This window comes from Neophocaena asiaeorientalis, unplaced genomic scaffold, assembly GCF_003031525.2.
Source record: "Neophocaena asiaeorientalis asiaeorientalis breed wild unplaced genomic scaffold, Neophocaena_asiaeorientalis_V1.1 scaffold828, whole genome shotgun sequence".
Classification (NCBI taxonomy): domain Eukaryota; kingdom Metazoa; phylum Chordata; class Mammalia; order Artiodactyla; family Phocoenidae; genus Neophocaena; species Neophocaena asiaeorientalis.
Genome location: NW_020175443.1, coordinates 2319451 through 2342818, shown reverse-complemented (window position 1 = coordinate 2342818; position 23368 = coordinate 2319451). Strand labels below are relative to the sequence as shown.

General features: G+C 44.2%; 1 protein-coding gene across 7 annotated transcripts in view; it reads left to right on the top strand.

Moving 5' to 3' along the window:
- Positions 1-3137: 3137 nt before the first annotated feature.
- Positions 3138-23368, top strand: part of PRR14L (proline rich 14 like) — a 57089-nt gene continuing 36858 nt past the window's right edge. For 5 of the 7 annotated variants that reach the window (XR_003006289.1, XM_024768037.1, XM_024768041.1 and 2 more), the window contains exons 1-3: positions 3146-3284; positions 10783-11306; positions 22767-22839. Coding sequence is in view for 6 of the 7 variants with exons in the window: in XM_024768037.1 (XP_024623805.1) it covers positions 10833-11306; positions 22767-22839 (547 nt within the window). In the remaining variant the exon portion in view is untranslated. Of the gene's footprint in view, positions 3285-10782; positions 11307-22766; positions 22840-23368 lie in introns of all 7 variants that reach the window. The other 2 variants (XM_024768036.1, XM_024768042.1) reach the window with 2 other exon arrangements.

The window sequence follows — 23368 nt, the reverse complement described above, 5'->3', positions numbered from 1 at the left end:
CGTGAGGCCTGTAGGTCGGGCTGCCCACCTGCGTTTCCCGCTCCCGAGCCTGAGGGCCGTAGTCCCGGGAAAGGAAATCCTTTTTCTCCAGACGTTCCGAAATAGATCCGAGCACAAGCGGTTCTCTTCCGACCTAGTGATTTCCTCAACAGGGCAAACTCGGGCGAATGTCCCCGGATCTGTAAACGATGTTATGGACCCTCACCAGGCCTCTCACGGCTACTGAGAGGCACAAAATAGAGTTTCTGGGAGAACTTTTGTAAAATGCAAAGGGCTAAGCACGTGCGATGGCCCCTGCTGGGAAGTATCCACTTGAGGGGCTTTTCAAATCCTTCCAAACCCCAAGTGGTGTTCCATGCTTCTCTGGTTGTTAACAATAGCTACCAGAGCTGTCACAGACATTCTTATGTAATCGTCACATCTCTTTTAGGTGGCATATACTATCTCATTTCACAGACAGGGGAACAGGCTGAGGACACCAAACTCCTTCAAGGACAGATCTTGACCCAGTGGAGTCCAACTTGGCTCCGAAGGCTGAGCGTTTAACCAGCATCCTCGTGTCTCACCCAAGGGTTCAGCCTAAGCCCTTATCTGTTGGGACATCTTTCTCTTCTCGAGTTAAAAATCAGAGCTGTGTGGGCAGTGCCTGAAGCTGGCCAAGGGCTGCTGGCAAGTTGCCAGCTCCATCTAATTGACCAACCGTTTTCAGAAATTTTCTGAATGTTGAAATAAAAAAAGCATCACATACCACAGAAGGACTAGGGAGTGAGTGAAGGATTCGATTCGGAAGTTAACTCTTAAATAATTGTAATTTATTTATTTATTTATGTTTGCGGTACGCGGGCCTCTCACTGTTGCGGCCTCTCCCATTGTGGAGCACAGGCTCCGGACGCGCAGGCTCAGGGGCCATGGCTCACGGGCCCAGCCGCTCCGCGGCATGTGGGATCTTCCCGGACCGGGCACGAACCCATGTCCCCTGCATCGGCAGGCGGACTCTCAACCACTGCGCCACCAGGGAAGACCTAATTGTAATTTTTTAATAGTAAAGAAAAACATGTAATCAAGCAGACTGCAACAGTTGCAAAACCTGTCAAGGATAAAATGTTAAATATAAAATACATGTTTATGTTGCCAATTCGGGGGGCACACCCAGATCCCCCAGGCTGTTTTTCAGTAGCTGAAGTCCTTCCATCCCAGAGTTTAGGGGACTCTGTCTCTGGCCCTCAGGGGAATTTGATTCCATCTCCTGAGAGATGTCCATAATTGGTGTGTCGTATCTTGGAAATACAAATATTTCACTTTTTAATTTGGCAAAAATTTGTAAAAAACCTTGACGAGTTTTGAGATTTTAAAAAATTGCCTAGGGAATTCCCTGGTGGTCCAGTGGTTAGGACTCCATGATCTCACTGCCGAGGGCATGGGTTCAGTCCCTGGTGGGGGAACTAAGATCCCACAAGCCATGTGGCCAAAAAAGTCTAAAGCTGGTCAAAGTTAGGGGTTAGGGAAGGCTGGAGGGGGTAGCTCCCAGACTGGAGAGCCAATGGCCTTCGTTCTACAATGTACAATCACTGTGCTACAACCACATGGAGGATTGCCTGTTTTTAGCTGTGTGGCTTTGCACAGGATGCTTCTCTTTCCTCAAATTTCTCCCCTGACAGATGGGAATAAAAAGTACGTGTTCCTCCTCCTTCACAAGGTGTTTGAGGGCCAAGTGAGGTGAGGGACATGTTAAGTCTTTGAAATTAGAAGAACTTAAAGTGCCAAGTAAACGTCACCAAAAGCATGGAATTTGTCGGGAAATTGGCTCTTCTCGACTTTTAGGGGATTGAATTATATATATGATGCTTCTTTGGGGTCTCTTTGTGCTTAACACAGAGCTAGGAGCAAGACTGGAACTAGGGTGTGGTGGGTGGGGCTAATGAGACACTTGCCTTATTTAGAGCACAAAATGCTAAGGGGGTGCCAAAAAACTCAACAATGAAAATAATGTGATTTTTGTTTTTAAAAAAAGAATACAAAAAAATCCACATTGCACAAAATATCACATTTTTAAAGACGAGATCAATAATGGTGCTGTGCAGTAATATTAGATCCTGAGGGAAAAGACAAACCAGTAATACTGAGTTTCTCAGATCCTCTTCTACAGGCACGTAGTTGCCTGAGAAAGAACTTGAGGACTTGGCTACTATAAGTGTAGAAATGTTCTAAAGTGAATTTCTAGTTAATTCATCCCAGTAGCATCTGTGGTAGCCTATATGTGAACTGTGTATGTATATAGATGATGGATGGACTTACAGGCTGTAAACAATAGGGTTGGCATTTAGGTGTGTATATCTCCAGCCCTAACTAAAGCTGGCAAAACCACTGTCTTAGATAAAATGGTCCACATGTTGACCGGTTCAAGGATACGTTAATTAGAGAGGAGAAAGTTAAAATCTCCCACAAACCACCAAACCTCTAGCTCTCTACTCAGCCAAGTTGATAAGCTCCAAGAGACAACAGATTTCTGTTTAACACAGGGCTGTGTGATTTGGGGATTGATTGCATTCTCTGGACCGTCTCAATTCCCTCTTGAATAAACGCTCTTTTCCTTCCTTCAAATATCTGTTGAGTGCCTGCTTGTGCAGGACACTGCTCTAGGTACTGAGCAAAGAATGATGAACAAAACAGACAAGGGCGCGAGGGACAGATGATAAACAAGTCGATAAACATGAAATAGCAATTTTGGCTACTGTTAAAGCTATGAAGAAATTAAAACAAGATGCCAGAAAGGAGATGGATCAGGGGAGTGACATGATCTAAAATACTGATTCCAGGTATAAAAAGATATCTTGGGCTGCCAGGGTAGAAGCCGGGAGGCCCGGAGAGTTGCAGCCGTTCGGGCCAGAAAAGAGACTGGACCAGAGTGGTCTCAGTGGAGTCAGACACTGGACCTGAAGCTCAGCAGGAGCGGAGTCAAAAGATGTGTTCCCCTTTAAGAGTCCTGGCCGCAGGGGCGGGGCAGAGGCCGCTGGAGCTAGCCGAGGGCGGGAGGCTCCACGCGGGAAGAGCCGCCCCAGGAGAGCGCGCGCGCAGTGCGGGGGCGGGACCTGGGCGAGTCCGCATGGCTAGCTCGGGCCCCGGATGAGGAAGTGAGGGGCGACCATAGAGACGAAGAGGCGGCGGCGGCCGGAGCGTCCCCGGGCTCTCGGCTCCGTAGGCTCAGGTAGACTTGGAGGCTACGGGGCAGTGGCTGCAGAGGCTGGGCTGGCGGGGCGAGCGCGGGCCGCGGAGCCGACCTGAGGGTAAGAGGCTGGGGGCGGGAAGGCTTCGGGCGTAGCCGCCCCGCCCCACTCCAGTCTGAGTGGACCCTTCGCCGGGCGGTGCAGGCTGAAGGGGAGCCCGGGCCCCCCGCCTTCTCGGGGCGCCGAAGGGAACGCAGGCTGCGCTGCGGGCGCGGAGCGACCCGGGGAGAGGGAGGAGACCAGGCCCCGCGTCGCGAGGGGAAAACAGCTTCTTCGAGTCATGGCTCCGGCGGGGGAGAACGATTCCTCTTCGACCTCGATACGGCGGGGGACCCCCAACTTCTCTCCTCGGGGCGGGCGACGCCCCTTGTCGTGGGCGAACGCGCTTCTCCGGCTGCGGCGCGCTTGTCAGCAGAGGGAGACCCGCTCCCGGGGTGCGAGAGGGCGATTCTGAACTTATTTTCAGGAGGGATAAGATTTCTCTCGATTTGGTCAGCGCCCCCCAGGTGGAGAGGAAGACTTAAGTTGCCTAAAAGTGACAGGGGGCTCTTCCTTCCCTGTAAAAGATAGACTTATCTTCCCTTCTTTATTTTTTATCTTTACCCTGATACAGAGGAAGGAAGACCCTGAATTTACTTTATGGTGTTAGTCAGCCTTTCTCCCCTCCCCCAGTCGTGTCCACAGAGGGAGCCTCGCTTCTCCGCCCCCGAGCTTCTTGGTGTGCCTGGAGCTCTTTTCCCTCGCACAGTGAAGAGCGTGGCGTTTGAAGTGTGATGGATGCAAGCCGCGTGTGTCCCACTTTCCACCTTTGTGACCTTGACTCATTTCTTAACCTTTTGTCAGTCCTCCCATCTCTAATTTGGGTACTCTCTTCAAAGAATTGTCCTAAGGGCTAAAGTAAATTTTGTGTAAGTGCTTAGTACATAGTAACCTTTTGGAAAACTGTTGCTATTACTGTTACTTAATTTTTTTTTTAAAGGAAACTAGTATCTTCCACAGAGAAACACAGATTTTTCCATGCATGTCTCCTCCTCCCATCCCTCCCCACCCCCTATCACTTTCTGAGGAGGCATTTCCCCGGGGCAGAGAGACACTCGTACTGTCTTAGATCCGACCACACTTCCCAAATTAACAAAGAGGGCCTCAGTTAGAATAATCTGCAAAAAAGACTGCTTTTGGAAGCAGGTCTGTACTCCAAGAGGGAGACCTGATAGGAGAAGCCAACCTTTCCTTTGTCCACAGAAGCTATCACTCCTTCCCGACTGGTTAGAGATGCCCTCTCCCACTCCCCCTACTTGCTCTAGTGACGAAAAAGCTTCCTTCTATCTGATGTGCACACCCCCCTACACCCAAGATGGAGATTCCAACTTCTTTCTCTTGCTCTCCCAAGAAAAATAAGACTCTAGACCTATGAGAGGAGGACGCTTTCCTGCTGTATATTTGGAGTGGCACAGATGGTTTCTTTTCTCCCCTTCCTTTGAAAAAGGGATGAAAATCTTTTATGCAGACTCTTTGTCAGTAGAAATCAGGAGCATTTTCACTGTTTCACTCCCCATGTGGAGACAGAGGGATCCTTTTTCTGCATGCTGATAAAGGGAGGAACGGGGGAAGCCGTGCTTGATGCTATTGAGATTTCTTGTGCTTGTGCATTCCGTGGGGAAGAGCCAGGCCCTGTTCAGTATATGGACTTCCCTGCCCCACTTTCAGTTTGTCTAGAGATCTTCTTCAAAGATTCTTCTTTATCTGTTACTCAAGAAGAGGCCCCCTTCTCCGAATTCCCTCAGGGAGGGATTGGCTACAGTGTCCGAATCTTTGGAAAAGAAAGCCCCTTTCTCAAGGTGAAAGGAGTGTGGCGAACTTCTGAGGGCCTGGTCGTTATTGTGAGTATTGACCCTTGTCACAAGTGTGGTAGTGCCTAGTGTTATTAACTGCTTCGTTTGGTTAAGAGCAGCCCCTTTGCTTTTGGAATTAAAGGGAAGGGAGACCATCAGATGGGATTATTGGGGCACATGGCTTTCTGTTCTGTTGTTTTCTTTGTTTGATTTTTTTTCTTCTTTTGCTTACTGCTGTAAACTTTGTACCCCCAGAACTTTTGTTTTGGGGCATGTTTGAATGACGAAAGTTGTCACTTTGTCAGATTTTTAGTATTATAAAACGTATTCTAATGAGGTTGAGAGCTGCAATGTTAATCTTCATTCGTAGTTTCCCCATCCTCCCCTTGGCTTTTGTTATTTGGTGGGATGGGAATTAACACTTCCAAATTGCCTGAAGACACACTGAAGAACAGCTTTCTATCTTTTTCGTATGTAAAGTGTTCTTAAATTACCTCGTTTGCCCTTGAGTACTTGCAGTGGGGATTAGTCTGAGCTCTGAACCACTTTTGTTGGTGTCTGTAGGTCTGCTGTGCTGAAACAAACTGGAGTAGAAAAGTTATTTAGAGTCTTGGGATTTTTACGGGTAACACAATGCTTTGCGATTATTTTGTTTAATTTGTCCATTTTACATGTGAAAAACAAGCCCAGGAAAGTTCAGTGACACACTCAAGGCCGTGCAGCTAGTAAGCGAGAGGCAGGATAGGGACCCTGGTCTCCCAGCTTGGAGACCAACAACTAGACTGCTTCCCAGGACTGATTCTGCATTTGAAGCAGAAAGACTGGGAGATGATAATTCTCAATTCAAAGGGCTTTCTTCTTTTATTGGAATAATTGTACTGCATACTCCTTATTTTTTTTTTGCGATTCACGGGCCTCTCACTGTTGTGGCCTCTCCCGTTGCGGAGCACAGGCTCCGGACGCACAGGCTCAGCGGCCATGGCTCACGGGCCAAGCCGCTCCACGGCATGTGGAATCTTCCCAGACCGGGGCATGAGCCTGTGTCCCTTGCATTGGCAAGCGGACTCTCAACCACTGCGCCACCAGGGAAGCCCTGCATACTCCTTATAAACGTTAGTCTTCACCCCCATCCCCACCCCTGGGATAAATCCATACCCTAAACAATGTAATTCTTATTTGTGTTAATGGTAAAGATGACAAGCCAATAGCAGCAGGAGAGAGTTGTTTGTGAATTTATGGGTTATTTTCTGCTTATACCTCAAACTAGGTAATTATCTGTGTCTTCACCCAGTAGGTTGGTTATAAATCATTAGTAAGGATTAAGCCATAAATCCCTGTCTACATTTTATAAGCATGTGTTACTCTTTCCGCTTACTTCAAGTTTATTTAACACTTTAGTGTAAAAACTTTTATGATTGAGGAAGAGAGCTGACATTTGGAAAGATACTGATAAAGGGATAGTATACTTACCGGTTATTCTTTATTGCTTCATATTTGGATCTTGAGATATAACGTTTTAAAAAAATTTTAACACGTGTGATAGACGCTCATTGTTAAAAAAAAAAAGTACAACATGCAGATAAGTCATTCATGATCCCATCACCCAGGGTAACACTGTTAATATTTGGCTTATAGTATTTAAAACAATTTTCCTATATGGATATATATTTTTCCAAAATAAAAGAACCCTAATATTTATCTAGCTTGATAAGACATCTCAGGCAGCTTTCTATGGAGGGGTATATTTCTGTACCATCATTTTTAATTGCTCCATTGCATTCAGAAATTTAAAGAACTTGAATGGTAGAATTCTGTTGTTTTTGCAGTCTTGTGGCATTACCAATATCTTGATAGAGGGAGAAAGTTGAGAGGACAGTTTAGTGATGCGAGCTAGTGAGTTGAGAATAATTGTAAACTGCTGCTCTAGGCTTGCATCTAAATATGACTTCACCTCTGAGGGTTCCAGCTGAGGCACTTAGCTGTTCTTGGTGACTCCACTTCACATACTGTTGAGAAACTTGAGGACCAGAATCAGGCTGCAAAAAGGAGGGAGTGTCTGTTTTGCTTCGACAGCCGATGTGCCTAGTTGTTTTACAGGTTGAAAAGTCTTATAATTGTGTCTCTACCAAACACACGTATCAAGAGATGGTAGTTTTGTGGCGTTTGGCTTTTGTATATTGGAAGTTATCTTTTGGTGACCAAGCTTTACAATTCTGTTTTGGTCCACACCAGTTTACAACATAGATGGAAGTGTAGGAAAGGTAATGGCACTGTTTTTCCTGAGGAATATTTTGAGCCATTTTATGTGATTATCAATATTGCCTCTTTGTGATAAGCATCTGCTTAGGAAGCATGTATTTGTGCGTGATTTTGTGTTCAGAACAAAATCTTGAGTTTGGACCGTGGGGTTGGAAAGGAGTGAGATTTGTTAGAGACACAGCTGGAGTTGGGACCATTGGTACAAGCGCTAATTGAACGGCATGTGGATGGTCAGATATGGTTACGTCTGGGGATTCAAGTCTGAGCTCTGGGGTAACGGGTGCTGTTACTAGGAGAGGCAATGGGATCAAAAATAAGCATATAACGCTACTGAGAGCCTCTTACTCATCCTGTTTCTCATAGCTGCTTGCATGTAGCAATACTCGATTATTCACTGCGTTGAATGGGTTCTATTTTAGGCATGTTACGTTTTGGGGGGGGTGCCATCCTTGTGAGTGAAACGTAGGTCACAGCTTGAGAAAGAGTTGGGGCTAGGGACAGATTTCTTTCTTTTAAAAAAATCAGCTTTATTAAGATATAATTCATATAACTTGTAATTCATCAACTTAAATTGTACAATTCAGTGGTGTTTGGCATAGTCTGAGTTGTGCAGCCATCACCACAATCAATTTTAGAACACTTTTATTGCGCCCAAAGGGAAAACTGTCCATCAGCCACTCCCTGTTTCTCCAACTCTTCCAGCACTAAGTGGTTACTAATCCACTTTCTGACTCCAGATTTTCCTGCTCTGGACATTTCATGTAAGTGAGATCTTATGTGGTCTTCTGTGCCTGGCTTCTTTTACTTACATAAGGTTTTCAGGGTTCATCCATGTTGTGTCATGAATCAGCACATCATTTCTTTTCATAGTTAAGTAATACTCCATTGTGTGGATAGACCACATTTTGTTGATCCGTTCATCAGTTGATGGACATTTTGATTTGTTTCCACTTTTTGGCTCTTGTGAACAGTTCTGCGGCGAACATCCGTATACAAGTTTTTGTGTGGGTGTGTGGTTTTTGCACATGTTCCTCAGAGTGGAGTCGCTCTGTGGATCATGTGGTTACTCTGTGCTTAAAGAGACAGTTTTGAGTCATCCTGTTAGCAGAGAAGCTGCACGAAAAGGTGAGGTCATCAAAGAAGTGAATCCTGGGAAGGGAGGTATATCGAGGGTTGAACTTGAGAACACCCGCACCCTGACAGGCAGGGATACCCACGGAGCCCGTCTCCACCTTCTCTTCTACAGTAGTCTTTCCTGCAGTTACTCTTTTGGTACATATGTGGTGTGACAACCAAAAGCTGGATTGTTATCTGTCGATGGGAAAGGGAAACTGAACCAAATTAAAATGGAGCACTTCCAACCTTTTGGGAGCAGGGGCATCAAATAGCAATTTCACTTTATCCCTTAACCCCCACGTATACACACACACACACACAAAATGGCTTAAAATCTAAAGTACCCCTAGAAATCCAGGAGCTAGAGGAGAAAGGGGAAGACTAGCTCCAGAAAGGATGCCTTTGTCAGCACGGTTTATGAAAGTCCCCTGTGAGTCTTACCTCACTCCTTTGCACGCCAGTGCATCTCTCCTTGCTTCTCCTTTGGATTCAAGTTTCTTCACCAGCCCTCCTGTGTTACCTCAACCTTATGGACCAGCAGTCTGCTTTCCTGTAATTTCTAGTATTTGTATTTAAGTTAGTGGTATCGCGTTATGTCCTTTCACCTTTGAGTAGGGTTCCTTGAAAACACTAAGGCGCTCGCTCAGCAGATGAGAGCATAGGGACGTGAGTAAACCAGCCACCACAGGTTGGAAAACCAGGAGGAGGGCAGAATGGTCTGGAATGAGAGGACCTGTCATCTGCCCTTCTCAGCCCCAGCTCCAGTCCAGACAGCACAAGCCAGTGTAGGGGACCTTCTGTCAAGGAGGAACAGTCGTCAACCCAGGAGTGCTCAAGGAGCGGGCTGCTCATTGACGGGGAGGCAGAGCGTGTGCCTTTGTGTAAGCGCCATCGGTGGACTTTCCCCTATAATCAGGGTATAAACAGACAGGGCCCAGGGCCGCTGGGTTGTAAGGAGGGAGTTACATGGTATCTCGCAGAGTCCCTCATGCTCAAAAATCTGATCGTGGTCGTGAGACAGCCTAACAGTCAAAACAGTTCAGTAGCAAGCTCTGGGTATTACTTGTATGTAACATGTTTATTTTGGAGAAAGATGGACATTAGGAAGTGGTGAGAGTACATCTGAAACATCCTTTCCTATGTACATTTCGGCCAAAGGAATCTGCTGTCGGTACTTCCGATAAATTCTTGTTATGAACTCGGAGATTCCAAAGATTTCTCATCTTCTCTCTCCTCCTGTTTAGGGTTAAGGAAAACATCAAGAACGAAAGTGTGCAGTATCTCATTTGGTTATCATTTCCGCCTTGGTCAGGTCAAGTGGATTTTGTGGTGGAAACCACACGCGTTTGGTAGACTAAAATGGAAAAGTTACTGGCCAGGAGACCCTGGTTTTGGGTGTACCATTCCCTATCTGTGTGTGCGTTTGTTTTGATTACTTTAATAATACAGTATCATGAACTACTTAAATATGTACATTTTAGCAAATAACCCATGTTCCCATTACCCAATGTGAGAAGTGAAACATGACCAACACAGTGGAAGCCCTGGGTGACCCTCTCCTTCCCTCAGTTAACCATGTAATATTTTAGGCAGGTCACCTTTACCCTCTTCAGGTGTGGTGTTAGAACCTGTAAGAGGAAGACAACAGCCGCCCTGCTTAGCTCACTGGGTTGTTATGAGAATCAAATGAGTGGTGTTTGTGAAGGCACTTGGAAAATCTCGAGGTGCTGAGTTGAAGTCAGGAGGGATTTGCCCAAGAGCTGATTTAGTCATGTTTGGTGCCAACCTGTGTAGACACAGCTCAGGTGTTTAGTGAGCACTTTTCTCTATATCTTCTTCCAAAGAGAATTCTTAATGAAGAAAAGTCAGTGAATCGAATTCTTCAGAGTCCCTCAGTATGTGTTAATTCAGCAAATATTTTCTGAGTACCTGCTATGTGTGAAACAACTATTCCAGGCAACAGGGATATAGCAGCGAACAAAACGCGCAAGGTTCACAACCTGAAAACAATTCAAAAACAATCTTTATTTTCTTATTTACATTGGGTCTATCCTTGGATGCTTAGACATGTCTTATTCTCATCTACATTTGATGAGATCTCACTTAAATCCAGATTTATACTAAGAATTGTTCACAAGGCAGTATTTGCATTGAAATTAGACATGTCTATTAAAGGTTTAAGGTATTTATTTTCCTCAAACTCAGTCTCTTACAGAGAATTTTTTGGTGCCAGATAATGTTGGCATTTGGGTTAGAATTTTTTGCCTTTGTTTTAGCCAGTTTAAGCTGAGACAGCTTTCTACTACCGTGCAAGGTTTTAAACTTTTATCCCTTCCTTTGATTTGTGTCAGGGTGAGCCGTTTGGTGTAAAAGACTTGACTCCATATCTGCATCTGCCCCCATGCTGTCATCCGGCGTAGAGACCCAGCCCGTTCCACTCGATTCCTCCATGTCTGCCGAGGTGCAGGAATTATACTCTGAACTCCCAGTGAGTGTCTCCAAAGAGCTTCATGCTGACCCTGAGCCAAGTGCGATTCCAGATGTAAAACCTGGAGCCTCAAGCTCTCGTATAAGTCAGAGTAGGGCAGTGCCCTTGGAGCTGCAGAGGACTCCTGTGGAAAGTTGTCGTGAAGAAACCCCTGAGACCTTGGACCATGGGGGTGAGCCTGGGCGGTGTGGGCTGGTGGACCCCACAGCAGAAGGTTCTGTGGCTTCTGGGATCTTGGATAGGGAAGTGAAAGCCAACAGCATGGAGCAAAAGGTCTTCAGAGATGGAGGGGACCAGGCGGAGAGTGTAAGAGACCCCTGTGAGGGAGCAAAGGAAGACACACGTCAATATTCCACAGCTGCGGAAGAGAAGCTCTGCCCCAGCCAGGTAAGAAATGAGATCTTGATGCAGATCAGTTGAGTGGGGATGGCATCTTTCCAACTGGACTAACACTTCTCAGAATAAAGTACAGAGTCTGACAGGTAGCTTATGATTTATTCTTGAAGCATTTCCAAAATGTTGATTTTGATGTTAACTTTCTTTTGATGATTTTAAAAACATTCGTGTTGCATCAGACACTTGAGGAGAGGAAGTGCTTATCTCATGAAAACGTGTCAGTCCTCTGACACAGCTACTGTATATGGAATGTTGAGTCTCTTTGTGATGGTCGTGTGGGATTTCTGTGCCTGATGTTAAGGAATGATGTGTACTCGTTCCTTGAGGTTTGGTAGTGTCATGGTTAGGATAGAGTGAGGTGTCACAGGGGTATCTTTGAGGGAGGCTGTTGACCCAGCTAGGGCTTCATAGGATGTATACCCTCGCGGGGTCTCCATATTTCAGAAGTAAGTCCTAAGCTTTGCAGGTCTAGAAGCTTGACTTATATCTTTTGTACGTCAGAGGTGATGATCTCCAAAGGACTGATCCAAGCTACCCCCCTTCATGAGAGGCTGAAGCTTAAATCAGAAAGCCAGTTCTTTAACTAATACACAGTGAAAAGTGGAATCACTGCTTGGTGTGGCATGGAAAATCTCATCTCTGTGAATTTGATATTGGAATAAGAGGGATTAGTTAGGTGAGACCAATGGTTAGTGAGCTAAGGTAGCCTGATGGACGCCAATTCCTAAAGGAAGTTTTACCTGCCAAGTGGACTAGAAAGCTTACTCTTTGCCCTGGATGGTGCCTTAGATCAAGAGTTAGTAAACTTTCTGTGTAAAGGGTCGTAAAGTAAATATTTTAGGCTTTGCAGGCCATATGGCCTCTGTTGAAACTACTCAACTCTGCCATTGTTGCTTGAAAGCAGGCATAGGTGATTCTTACAAAAATTAGTGTGGCTGTATTCCAGTAAAGTGTTGTCTATAAGCACAGGCTGTAGTTTGTCAACCCCTGCTCTATGTACTAATAAATTCGTATTCTCTGGGCTTCCTGAGCTAGGAAGCCCATTCCCCACCTGATAAAAATACATCATTTCTTTACACAGGTTGCAGGGCAATTGACTGTCATTAGTAGGCTGCGTATATTAACCATAATTAAGAATAGATAAAGCGTGAAGTAACAGTTGAAAAAAATATCAGATTTTATGCTGTGGTGACCTATCCTTAAAAATATAGTTAAATGAGCAAGGTAACAGACCCAAAGTTCCTTACTCCTTGCTATGGTGGGCTGCGTCTAACAAGATGGAAAGTTTTCTTCGTGTAAAATTTGATATAAAATGAAATTATGTGTATATAAATGAACACAACATACTTATATCAGTACGTGTATATACATACATATATACATACCACCCAACTCGAGAACTAGAAGATTACTGTCTCCCTATTCCTTTTCTAAACCATTCCCTTTCTCCCTTTTAACTCCACCAGAGGTAAATTCTATTTTGAATTGTGTAAAGCAAAATGAAATTTAATAGATATAAATGCAAGATTTTGTACTTGGTTTTCATAAAGGGAACTACACACAAGTGGAAAACAGAAGTGAAAAACAGAAACCCTACACGTTTTAACTGGTTAATTACAATTGACTCTAGCTGCCAAGAAAAGCCAGTTTGCTCTTAATATACATTAACAAAATGTGTTGCCTGGACAGAGGTGGTGGTTATGTGCTTGTGTGCTGGTTCGCCTGTACCTAGAGTATCATCCTCATGGTTCTCTCTCCCCTACCCACCCAGCACTCAGATGAGCTCAAGATACAGGGAGGATGGGGTGGGGAGCAGAGGGGAAGCAAGGAATGAGTCAGTGTTGGGGTTCCTGGCCAAAGCAGAGCCTGTCCCTTCGTTTTCACATTGAGCCTGGGGTCATGTGGGAAGAATGTATTCATGGATAAGAATTCACACTAAGGACACAACGTGAAAATACCCCATTGGAAGCCGAGTTGCTGGGTCTTCCTGAAAAATCAGGAGGAATGAGAGAAGCCTTTGCGACTTTGGAGGGTTGAGCAGAGCAGTTCTGTTGGGCACAGTTAAGCTCAGGGGAAGACGGGTGGGACGGTGGCAGCTCCTGACATTCTTAGCTCACAGCACTATTGGAAATCTGGATGAATGCTGCAGGCCTCAGAAAAGCAGACATGCCATCCCGGAAGGTCTGCAGACTCCAGACATCTTTGGACCCCAGGTTAACTCTTGCTAGATGGCAAAAAACAGCACAAACATAGTCAAAAGACAACTGACACATTGGTAGGACATATTTGCAACGTATATCATGGATAATGGGCTTATATCTCTAATGTATAAAGACCTCTTAAATTGGGGAATGAAAAAACCCAATAGAAAAATGGAGGAGACACTTGAGTAGATAAGTCACTGCGTACATGTGTGTTTGTGTGTGTGTATTGTGTTTAAACATATGAAGATGGCCAACCTCACTCATAATTAGAGATGCAAATTTAAACAACCCATGATACTACTTTTATGAAACCTATCAGATTGGTGAACATGAAGAATTATGACAACACACCTGGTCGGCAAGGCTTTGAGGAAAAGGGCTGTTCTCACACATGGCTGGTGGGAACACATACTGATACAACCTTGTAGAAGAGGAATTGGGCTACGCTTAACAAAACTATGCCCTGACCTGTTGACCCAGAACTCTCATTTCTAGAGAGTATCTACCCTGAAGATACACCTCCCACAGCATAAAAATATGTATACACAAGGTTATTGTTTGAAGCGTAGTTTATTATTGCAAAATGTTGGAAGCAACCTAAATGCCCACATATAGGAGACAGGTTGAATAAACTATGGTATATAAACATCCTTCCCTGGAGCCCTGTGCAACTGTAATAAAGAATGAAGATCTCCATGTACAGGTACAGGTGTCCCCTAGACCACTTCTGTGTTTGGTGATTCTCTGGAATTCACAGGACACTGCACATGGTCATATTCACAGCTAAGATTAATTACAGTGTAAGGACATAAAACAATCAGCAAAGGGAAGAGGGGCATGGGGGCAATGTCTAGAGGAAATCATGCGCAGGCTCCCAGGAGTCCTCTCCGAGTGTAGTCACACACACTTCACTTCCTCTGGGAACAAATTCTGCTCATACACGTGAAATGTCTACCATGGAAGCTTGTTAGAGTTCAGGCTGGTCACATGGGCATCCTCTGGCTGGCACATACCAAAATCCCAGACGTCACAGGAGGAAAGCAGGGGTTCCCCATGAATCACATTGTTGTATAGGTGTCATGAGCCACTCTGATCATTTAGGAAATAGTGGAGACTCTCCTGCAATCTAAGTTCCCAGATGCTAGCCAAGGCTACCCTTGTAAGCATGTCTTTCTTAGAATAACAGTCAGGCCTGCTGCTGTTAACTCTTCTGCAAAGGATATACTAAGTGAAAAGAGCAAACTGTGAAGGACTTTCTACAGTATCCTCCCTTTCATGCATGAAAGAAGGGGAAATAAGCAAGTGTACAAGTGTATGCTCATTTGTATAAAACACACACATGTACACACAGGAGGGATGAGCCAGAGAAGAACCGTGTCACTTCTGTGGGGTTCCTGCCCCCCAGATGCACAACCAGGATCTAATCATGAGGAAACATCTGACAAACCCAAACCAAGGGACTTTCTTTCCAAAAGTTATGAAAGATGAATATGTACGGAACCCTCTCAGTTGAAAGGAGACTGAGGAGGCATGATGACTAAATGCATTCTGGGAGCCTGGATTGGAACCTGGTCCCGAAAAAGGGTGTTATGGAGCCATTAACAAGGTTTGAATAACGTCTTAAGACTAGTTAGTATTTTATTAGTGTTAATAACTATACTGTGGTTATGTAAGATGTTAACATTAGGGAAAGCTGGATGAAGACTATACAAGAAATTTTTTTGATCAATATTTGCAATTTTTTGGTGTATGTAGAAGATATTTCTAAATCAAATGTTTAAAAACTTTAAAAATATTATAACAATTAAAAAACAAAACAAAAACCTCTTCTTGATAGAGGGAGACAGAATTTAACTCAGTATGAGAGGTGCTTTTTAACAGCTAGACCAGCTAGAAATGGCTTAGGTTACTCAGGGAAGTCCTATTTATGAAGAGGCTCAGTGACTGTTTGTCAGGAATATAGCAAAGGGGATTCTAACTCAGACAAGCAACCTCAGAGGTGTTCTTTTCCATGCTGACATTCTGTGATTTTGTTCTAATAGTTGATTTGCCTTTAGCAGCATTCCACAAAGTTTTTTCCTTCAGCTGTTGTTCATCTCAAACCAACAAAGAGGCTCACAATCGTGCACTGGCTCCAGTTTGGAGAAAAGTACTCAGAGGCTATCACTTAACCCACTCTTCTCTGTTCCCTCTGAACCAAAATCAGTCAAGGCGGAAGGGTACTGACTTCAACAGAGCTCGGCTCCAGGAATAAGAACTTGCTGTGGTTGTGAAGGATGGCCACCTACACTTTCTGGCGTGGAGTGCATGAATTAAATGAATTTAATGAAGTTAAGTCTGCTTGGTGAATTTCCCAGTTCATGGAGAAGAGCAGCACCAATATTTAGAATTAGAAGTTTACGCTTTTTTGTACCTTGGGCCCTGATGAAGCCTAAACTGTTTTTGTTAAATATTCATTTCATTCACTCATTTAACCTCTCAAGGTCATTATTAGTTGTGTTTTTGTTTTTATGTTTTTTTTTTGGTTGTTGTTGTAAAAGAAAAACAAAGTACATGTTATTTTATGAAGCAACTTATTTTTAAATGTTGGTCTTAACTTTTTTTTTGGCTTTTTTTTACTGTGGTAAAATACATATAACATTTACCATTTTTATTATTTGTAACGCTTCAGTGACATTAAGTACATTCACGTTGTTGTGTAACCATCACCACCATCCATCTCCAGAACTCTTTTTATATTCCCAAATTGGAACTCTGTCCCCATTAAACAATAACTCCCCATATGCTCTCCCCCAGCCCCTGGTAACCCCCATTCGCCACCTTTCTGTCTATGAATTTGTCTGCTCTAGGGACCTCATATAAGTGCAATCATACAGTCTTTGTCCTTTTGTGACTGTACTTGACATTTTCTTTAAAGATCCACGTGGGGCTTCCCTGACGATCCAGTGGTTAAGACTCTGTGCTTCCACTGCATGGGGCAAGGGTTCAATCCCTGGTTGGGGAACTAAGATCCTGCATGCTGTGTGGTGCAGCCAAAATATTTTTTTAAAAATTTAATAAAAAGTTAAAAAATAAAGATCCACTTAAAAAGTTAAAATAAATATTCCAGTCATGAAATATTTCAATCATGAAAAGTTAAACCAGCAAAAAAATCATTCTTTCCTGCCTTATGATTGTGTCAAAAAGTTATAAGTACCTGTAACTGGTACTTTTGTCCTTTGATCTGGGATATTCTGTTATCAGGAGGGGAGAAGAAAGGCAAAAACAAGGAGGGGAAAGAGTCTGGGAACAGATGCGTGGAAGGGACAGCTGCAGGAGCCACGCTGAGTGATGAAAGAACCGTTCAGCTGTGACCTCTGCACTCACAGGAGGAAGGTCAAGAACTACGGTGCACACAGAGGTTACAGACCAGGATACGGAAAAGACTGGTCTTATTTAAGAATAAAGTGGAAAGACGGGTATGCGACATCCCACACAGGTGATTTGACATTGAAAACTTTTTTTTTCCTGATTTGAACAACCAACTTTCTTTTCTTTTTTTTAACTGAAGTATAGTTGGTTTACAACGTTATATTAGTTTCTGGTGTACAACATAGTGATTTCGTTTTTGTTTTCTTGGCTGCGCAGTTTGTGGAATCTCAGTTCCCTGACCAGGGATTGAACCCAGGCCATGGCAGCAAAAGCCTGGAATCTAACCACTAGGTCATCAGGGAATTGCCCAATGTAGTGATTTTTGACATTTTTATAGGTTATACTTCATTTAAGGTTATTACAAAATATTGGTTACATTCCCTGTGCTGAACATTACATCCTTGTATCTGTGAAAACTCTTTATACCATGGTTTGTTTGTTTTTCTTGCTGCTTAGATGTAAGCTGTACACAGAGGTAGATCTGCCGGGGTGAACGTGTTGTAAAAGCTTTGGCTTCAAGATACATCATTCATGCTCAACACAGACACAGAAAAAGTTCTGAATTGTCTGTTAGCGGAAACATATGAAGACTCAGTATGCATCTTTCGACAGATATTTGAAAGCATATGGACAGGAGACATCAAGTCAGGAAGCACAATGGCTGTTGATCACCCGAGGCATGTTATGCTATTGGAGAAACTTGTTATTTAATGGCATGTTCAGAAAAGACCCAATCTTGTGCAATTTATGTGACTTTACTTAAGGGAAAGGCTGTTATGCTAAATGCCCATTAAGCTTCCTTCCTCATCACCCTGAGCGTCTCTGATCCTAAGGGAAATTTGCAATAGTGTGAAGCAGCTTGCTGTTTGCTTAAAAGGAAATCTTGGAAATAACTCATTTTCAGTGATTTAAAGGTGAAAAAATCTGAACTTCACACTCTCAGTAGTACAGTTGGTGGCCATAAGGTGTTCTCCCGGTCTGCCAGGGTCCCATGGTCCCCACAGTGATGGTTTGCCGTGGTTCTCAGCTCATATTGTTAAAAGTGTGTGACAAAGAAGTGCCCAGAGCACCATTCACATATTGCTGGGACTTAAGGTGGAACTTTCTCCTCATTAGTTTAGCAGTTCTCTTAGATAAATCCTTGTGGCGGACTGTTACTAAATGCCTTACCCAGCTAACGTGATTGGTGCCTCATTTAAAGTTTCTCTGAATTGAGATACATGGAGGAAAATTCCTTTTTAGGCTCAGTAAAGATTTAAGGTTACTGTCCTACAGCTCTTCCTTCCTAGATGTGCAAGCGTAGGAAACTGAAAGGTCCATCTAGAGATCCAACATTTTGTTTATTTTCAGTGTTCTTCACTGTGAACATGATCACTGCTGTTCCCACAAGTGCCAGGAAATGGGAGGTATCTCATTTGCTCTGTGTTGGGGCCCTATTGTGTGTTCAGTGTGTCGGCAGTCCCACCTGAAGCTGGGACCACCACTGCTCCAGCTTAGGAAGCTCTGTCTTGGAGGGGGTCAGCGAGATCTGCTTACAACCAGGGCTCATGGCTCAGGTGTACCTCAGGCCCTGAGGAGCTTATAACTACCCTGCTTATAAAAGCTGAAGGGCCTGGTGTATGTTCATTTCCCTCCTAAAGATATTTGTGGGTTTTTTTTTTTTTCCTGGCTCAATACTAGATAGGAATGAATCAGTTTTGCGTCTTTTCCAGGATAAACAGCCAGCTTTTTTATTATTATTATTATTTTATTTTATTTTATTTATTTATTTTTGGCTGTATTGGGTCTTCGTTTCTGTGCGGGGGCTTTCTCTAGTTGCGGCAAGCGGGGGCCACTCTTCATCGTGGTGTGCGGGCCTCTCACTGTCACGGCCTCTCTTGTTGCGGAGCACGAGCTCCAGACGCACAGGCTCAGTAGTTGTGGCTCACGGGCCTAGTTGCTCCACAGCATGTGGGATCTTCCCAGACCAGGGCTCAAACCCATGTCCCCTGCATTGGCAGGCAGATTCTCAACCACTGCGCCACCAGGGAAGCCCCACAGCCAGCTTTTAATAGGAAATAAGATTACAGACGAACAGTAAGAATGGTTTTCAAGACACTCCTAAAATCTGCCTAAACTTTGGAGAAGTATTTTAAGTTGGTTTTGATTCCAAGCAGTGGGCAAGAGGATGACATGTTGGCTGTGCCAGGCTGAGGCAGAGAATTTGCTGTCAGTTTGACAAATTGCACTATTACGTGGCATTTCGTATTTTATATAGTTTATATAATGCTACAAACTACTGCAATTATCTCATTTGATTTTGCAAGAGGGATCCACATGAACTTTTATCTTGGAAACAGATTTTGCAAGGAATGTTAGGATATTAACGATCAGATGTCAAGATTTAGTAAAATCTAGATGGTAGAGAGAAATGTTTAGGACTTTACCTCTAGGAATCCTGAAACTTAGAACACTTAGCTGATAAAATATTGTAGGAAAAGGACATTGTGTCTGATAAATTTCTGCAAGTGTTTATTACATGATTGGTTGGCTCGAGGGGATGGAGGGAATTGCACACAGGATGCTTACGCTACACGGCATTGCTCGCAAGCGGTCTGTTCTGTTCCTTCATCTGCGTTTGGGACCCAAGGCTGGTTGAGCTCCCACCTGATCTGAAGATCACCCACTGCCGTGGTGCTGGTGGTTGGGGGTCCCTCACATCTGAACTCAGCCTCACACTGTTTTTCAACTCTGTCAATTCCTGATCATATCTAGACTTAAAACTTTGTAGGGTCCACAGCCCTCTGTGAGGGGAAACTTGTTTTTCATAACTCAGAACCTTTCAGGAGAAGTCAGCAAGGCAGGGGGAGAGAGGAGTCTTGTCACTCCTGGCTTCTGCTGCTCCCTTTCACTGTTAGGAGTCGTGGCTAAGCAGGGGGCCGGCGGGGGGTGGGGATGGCTTGAAGCAGTCAGGTTGGCACTGCACCAGGGTGTGTGCAGGCTCCAGCTAAGACATCTCCTTAGAGCAGCAGGTGGGGCCAGACTAAAATCCCAGCAGTCCCTCCAGGAGCCGGAGCCCTTAGGGTTCATCATATGAGCTCACCAGAGTCCATGGGAATCTGAGGGGACCTGTATGCTGCTGGCAGGTCAGCTCTCACTGCAGTCTCTTTTAGGCCCAGAAGAGCTTAGGGCGGTCACTCCAGATGACACTGGGCTCTGTTGGTGACAGTCCTATTGGCTTTTCTCACAGGAAAGTGAGATCTAAGGTCTAAGGTCTACTGGATGGTGAGAGCTTCTGCTCATGGAGCACCCGTCCTGACGGGGCATCTTGCAAGGTGTCTGTAGTCCCCATTTATAAAACCACCTGTAAGCATGCACTCTGTGCAGCAAAGCTAGCAAGTGGGAGTCCTGTGGCTGAAACGGAGCTGCATCTGACTCCTCACCCCTTGGCTTTTGCTCCAGCACCTGGCCTTTCCCATAAAGTATTAACCTGAAGAAATACTCTAAATAGCATCTAATCTAATGCTTCAGACATTCAGTCTGAGAACTGGAAGTGTGGAGGGTAGTATCATTTTGGAGAAAGGATCAAGGGTAACTACAAATAATGATGTTTTCTTAACCTCTTATTTTGAAATAGTTTGAGACTTACAGAAAAGTTGCAAAAGCAGTGTGAAGAATTCCCATTACCCTTCATGTGTATTCCTCACATGTTAACTAACATTTTACCACATTTGCTTTTTTTCCCTTCTGAATAATTTGAGCATATAGTTGCAGGCGTGATGCCTAAATACTTGACTGTGTATTTCCTAGCAAACAACGGGCATTCTGTCAGGTGACCACAGTACCCTAATCAAAATCAAGAAATTAACACTGATCAGAGTACATTTGGCCAATCGTCCCGCTGAAGTCTTCTGTAGCAAAAGAAAAGAAAATGCTTTCTTGGTCTAGGAAAAGTCCAGGATCATTTGTGGCATTCAGTTGTCATGTTTGTTTAGTCTCATTTAATCTGTAACATTTTCTCAGCTCATGACCTTGGCACGTGAAAGGGTACAGGCCATTTATTTTGTAGAATTTTCCTCAGTTTGGGTTTGTCTGATGTTTCCTCATGATTAGATCCTGGTTGTGCATTTGGGGGGCAGGAACCCCACAGAAGTGATGTGGTTCTTCCTGTGCATCCTCTCAGCAAGCGCCTGGCATTGAGGTGCCTCATTCCTGGGCAGGGGAACTGCCATCACCTGGTTCAGGTGGGGTCTGCCAGGCTTCTCCACTGTGAAGGTACTATTTTCCCCTTCATAATTATTAAGTATCTTGTGGGGAGATATTTTGAAACTATGTAAATATTTCTGTTTCTCATTCAAACTTTTAGCAACTAGTTTTAACATCCATTGATGATTCTTGAGATAATTATCACTGTGATGGTTGCCAAATGGTGATTTTCTAATTCCATCATTCCTTCTACGGTAAGTAAGAGCTTTTCTTCTCCCCATTTACAAATAAATTTGACCTGGCATCATGCTAGAATTTATACTCTTTTGGCCAAACGTGGTAACACGTAAGTTCTGTGGGAGATGGTTGTTTTAAGTTCATGCTGTGCAAAAGCATTCCACGCTGAAGTTGCAATAGAAAGTGAAGGAACAGTCCAGCTTTGTACATGACACTCCACGCCGGGCCTCTTCTCTCACTTCCAGTGATGATGCTTTATTTCCTCCTGTGTCCACCTGTATTTGCCATCACTTTGATCTTCTGTTTCCACCACAGAACTTTGCTTAGAAATGAAATGGTTTTGCTTGTTTGTTGTTGTTGTTTTTTGTTTGTTTTTTTTTGGTACGTGGGCCTCTCACTGCCGTGGCCTCTCCCGTTGCGGAGCACAGGCTCCGGATGCGCAGGCTCAGCAGCCATGGCTCACAGACCCAGCTGCTCCGTGGCATGTGGGATCTTCCTGGACCGGGCACGAACCCGTGTCCCCTGCATCGGCAGGTGGACTCTCAACCACTGCGCCTCCAGGGAAGCCTTGTTGTTGTTTTTGTTTTAGGGTTTTTGGGGGGGGATTTTTTTTGGTGGAGAATGTGGGCAGTGATTTTTTTTTTAAGTGCTGTAAAAGTTATCAAGCATTGTAGCAGTGATTTTACCATCTGTCAATTTAAGTGAGTGCTGTGTCAGAATCTTTTACTTACCAGTTAATCCATGTGAAAAAAAAAATCTTTGGACAGAGAAAAAGGTGACCCAGAAGGAAACTTTGATGTGAGAAGCCATCATTGGTCTGTCAGTGTCTCCAGCTGGTCAGCCTGGTCGGACCCTTTCCTCACGGGGCCCCATGCCACACATGCGCTGCTGCTGCTGCCCCTTCCCATTTTCCTGAAGTCCCTCTGTAGGTTGTCATTGATGGTGTTCCTCCTTATACCCTCCTCCAGTGAACAGGGATGAAAAGGAAAAAGAGCCCTTCCAGGAAGTTTGAGAAAAAAATGAGTATGTGATGCTGAGAATGGTTAGGGACTGAGTTACATTCAACTTCCTGATGGTTTCCATTCAGATTTTCACTTAATTAAGATCACATTGCATCAATGTGTTTCTTGATTCAGAGGATACTTACAGGGTTTTGTTTGGATCTGCAGCCCAGTATTCTAAACCTCTGTTGTTGTCCAGACCTTGGGAAACTTGGCTTTTCAAGCTCAAATTCGAGAGAAGTGGAAGTTTTATTGATTATATTAATTTGAATTTGAGGTTTGCTTCAGTTCCCAGTCCTTGTGACTGCTAGCAAATTTCCAGGAGTTGGAAAGAAGACTCTCAGAGAATCATTGGCATTGGTGAGCTTGGGTGTCTCTGGATCCTTCCTGATGGCTGGATTTTCTTACCGCAGGAGGACCTCCTGATGCAGGCAAGCAAAGAATATCTATGCACGGACCTCCCTGAAGATGGTCTGAGGAACAAAGGTATTTATTTCTCTCACACCTTTTCCTTCTTCCATTATTAAACACACAATTTTAGTTCACACTGGGAACGTGAGGATTTTAGGTCCCTGCCTTGCCAGATGGACTTCACTGTAGCAGCTCTTGATATCATTGCCCACGGACGTACTCGGAGGCCCCTGGTATGATCGAGCGATGCCTCATTTGTGACAAAAGTTTGCTTCCCACTTTTTCTATAATGAGTCCGCATTGACTGTGAGTTGAACCTTAATGCTGGTGTGAAATCTTTCATTTGACTTTATAAAGCTGCACTGCTGTGTGGAAGGGTTCACGTGGACGGGGAGGAACCACCGCTGGCTGTGCAGGGCATCCTGCTCTGTTCTCGTGGACGGCGTGTCCACTCCCGGTCACCATGAGAGTTTGCAGAACAGTTTCTCACTTCCGTTACCTCGTTTACTCCTCAAAACCATTGTTGAATATGGGCATCTGAGATACTGCCTTTAATTTGATTGATTGATTGATTGATTGATTGATTTGATTGATTTGATTGAGG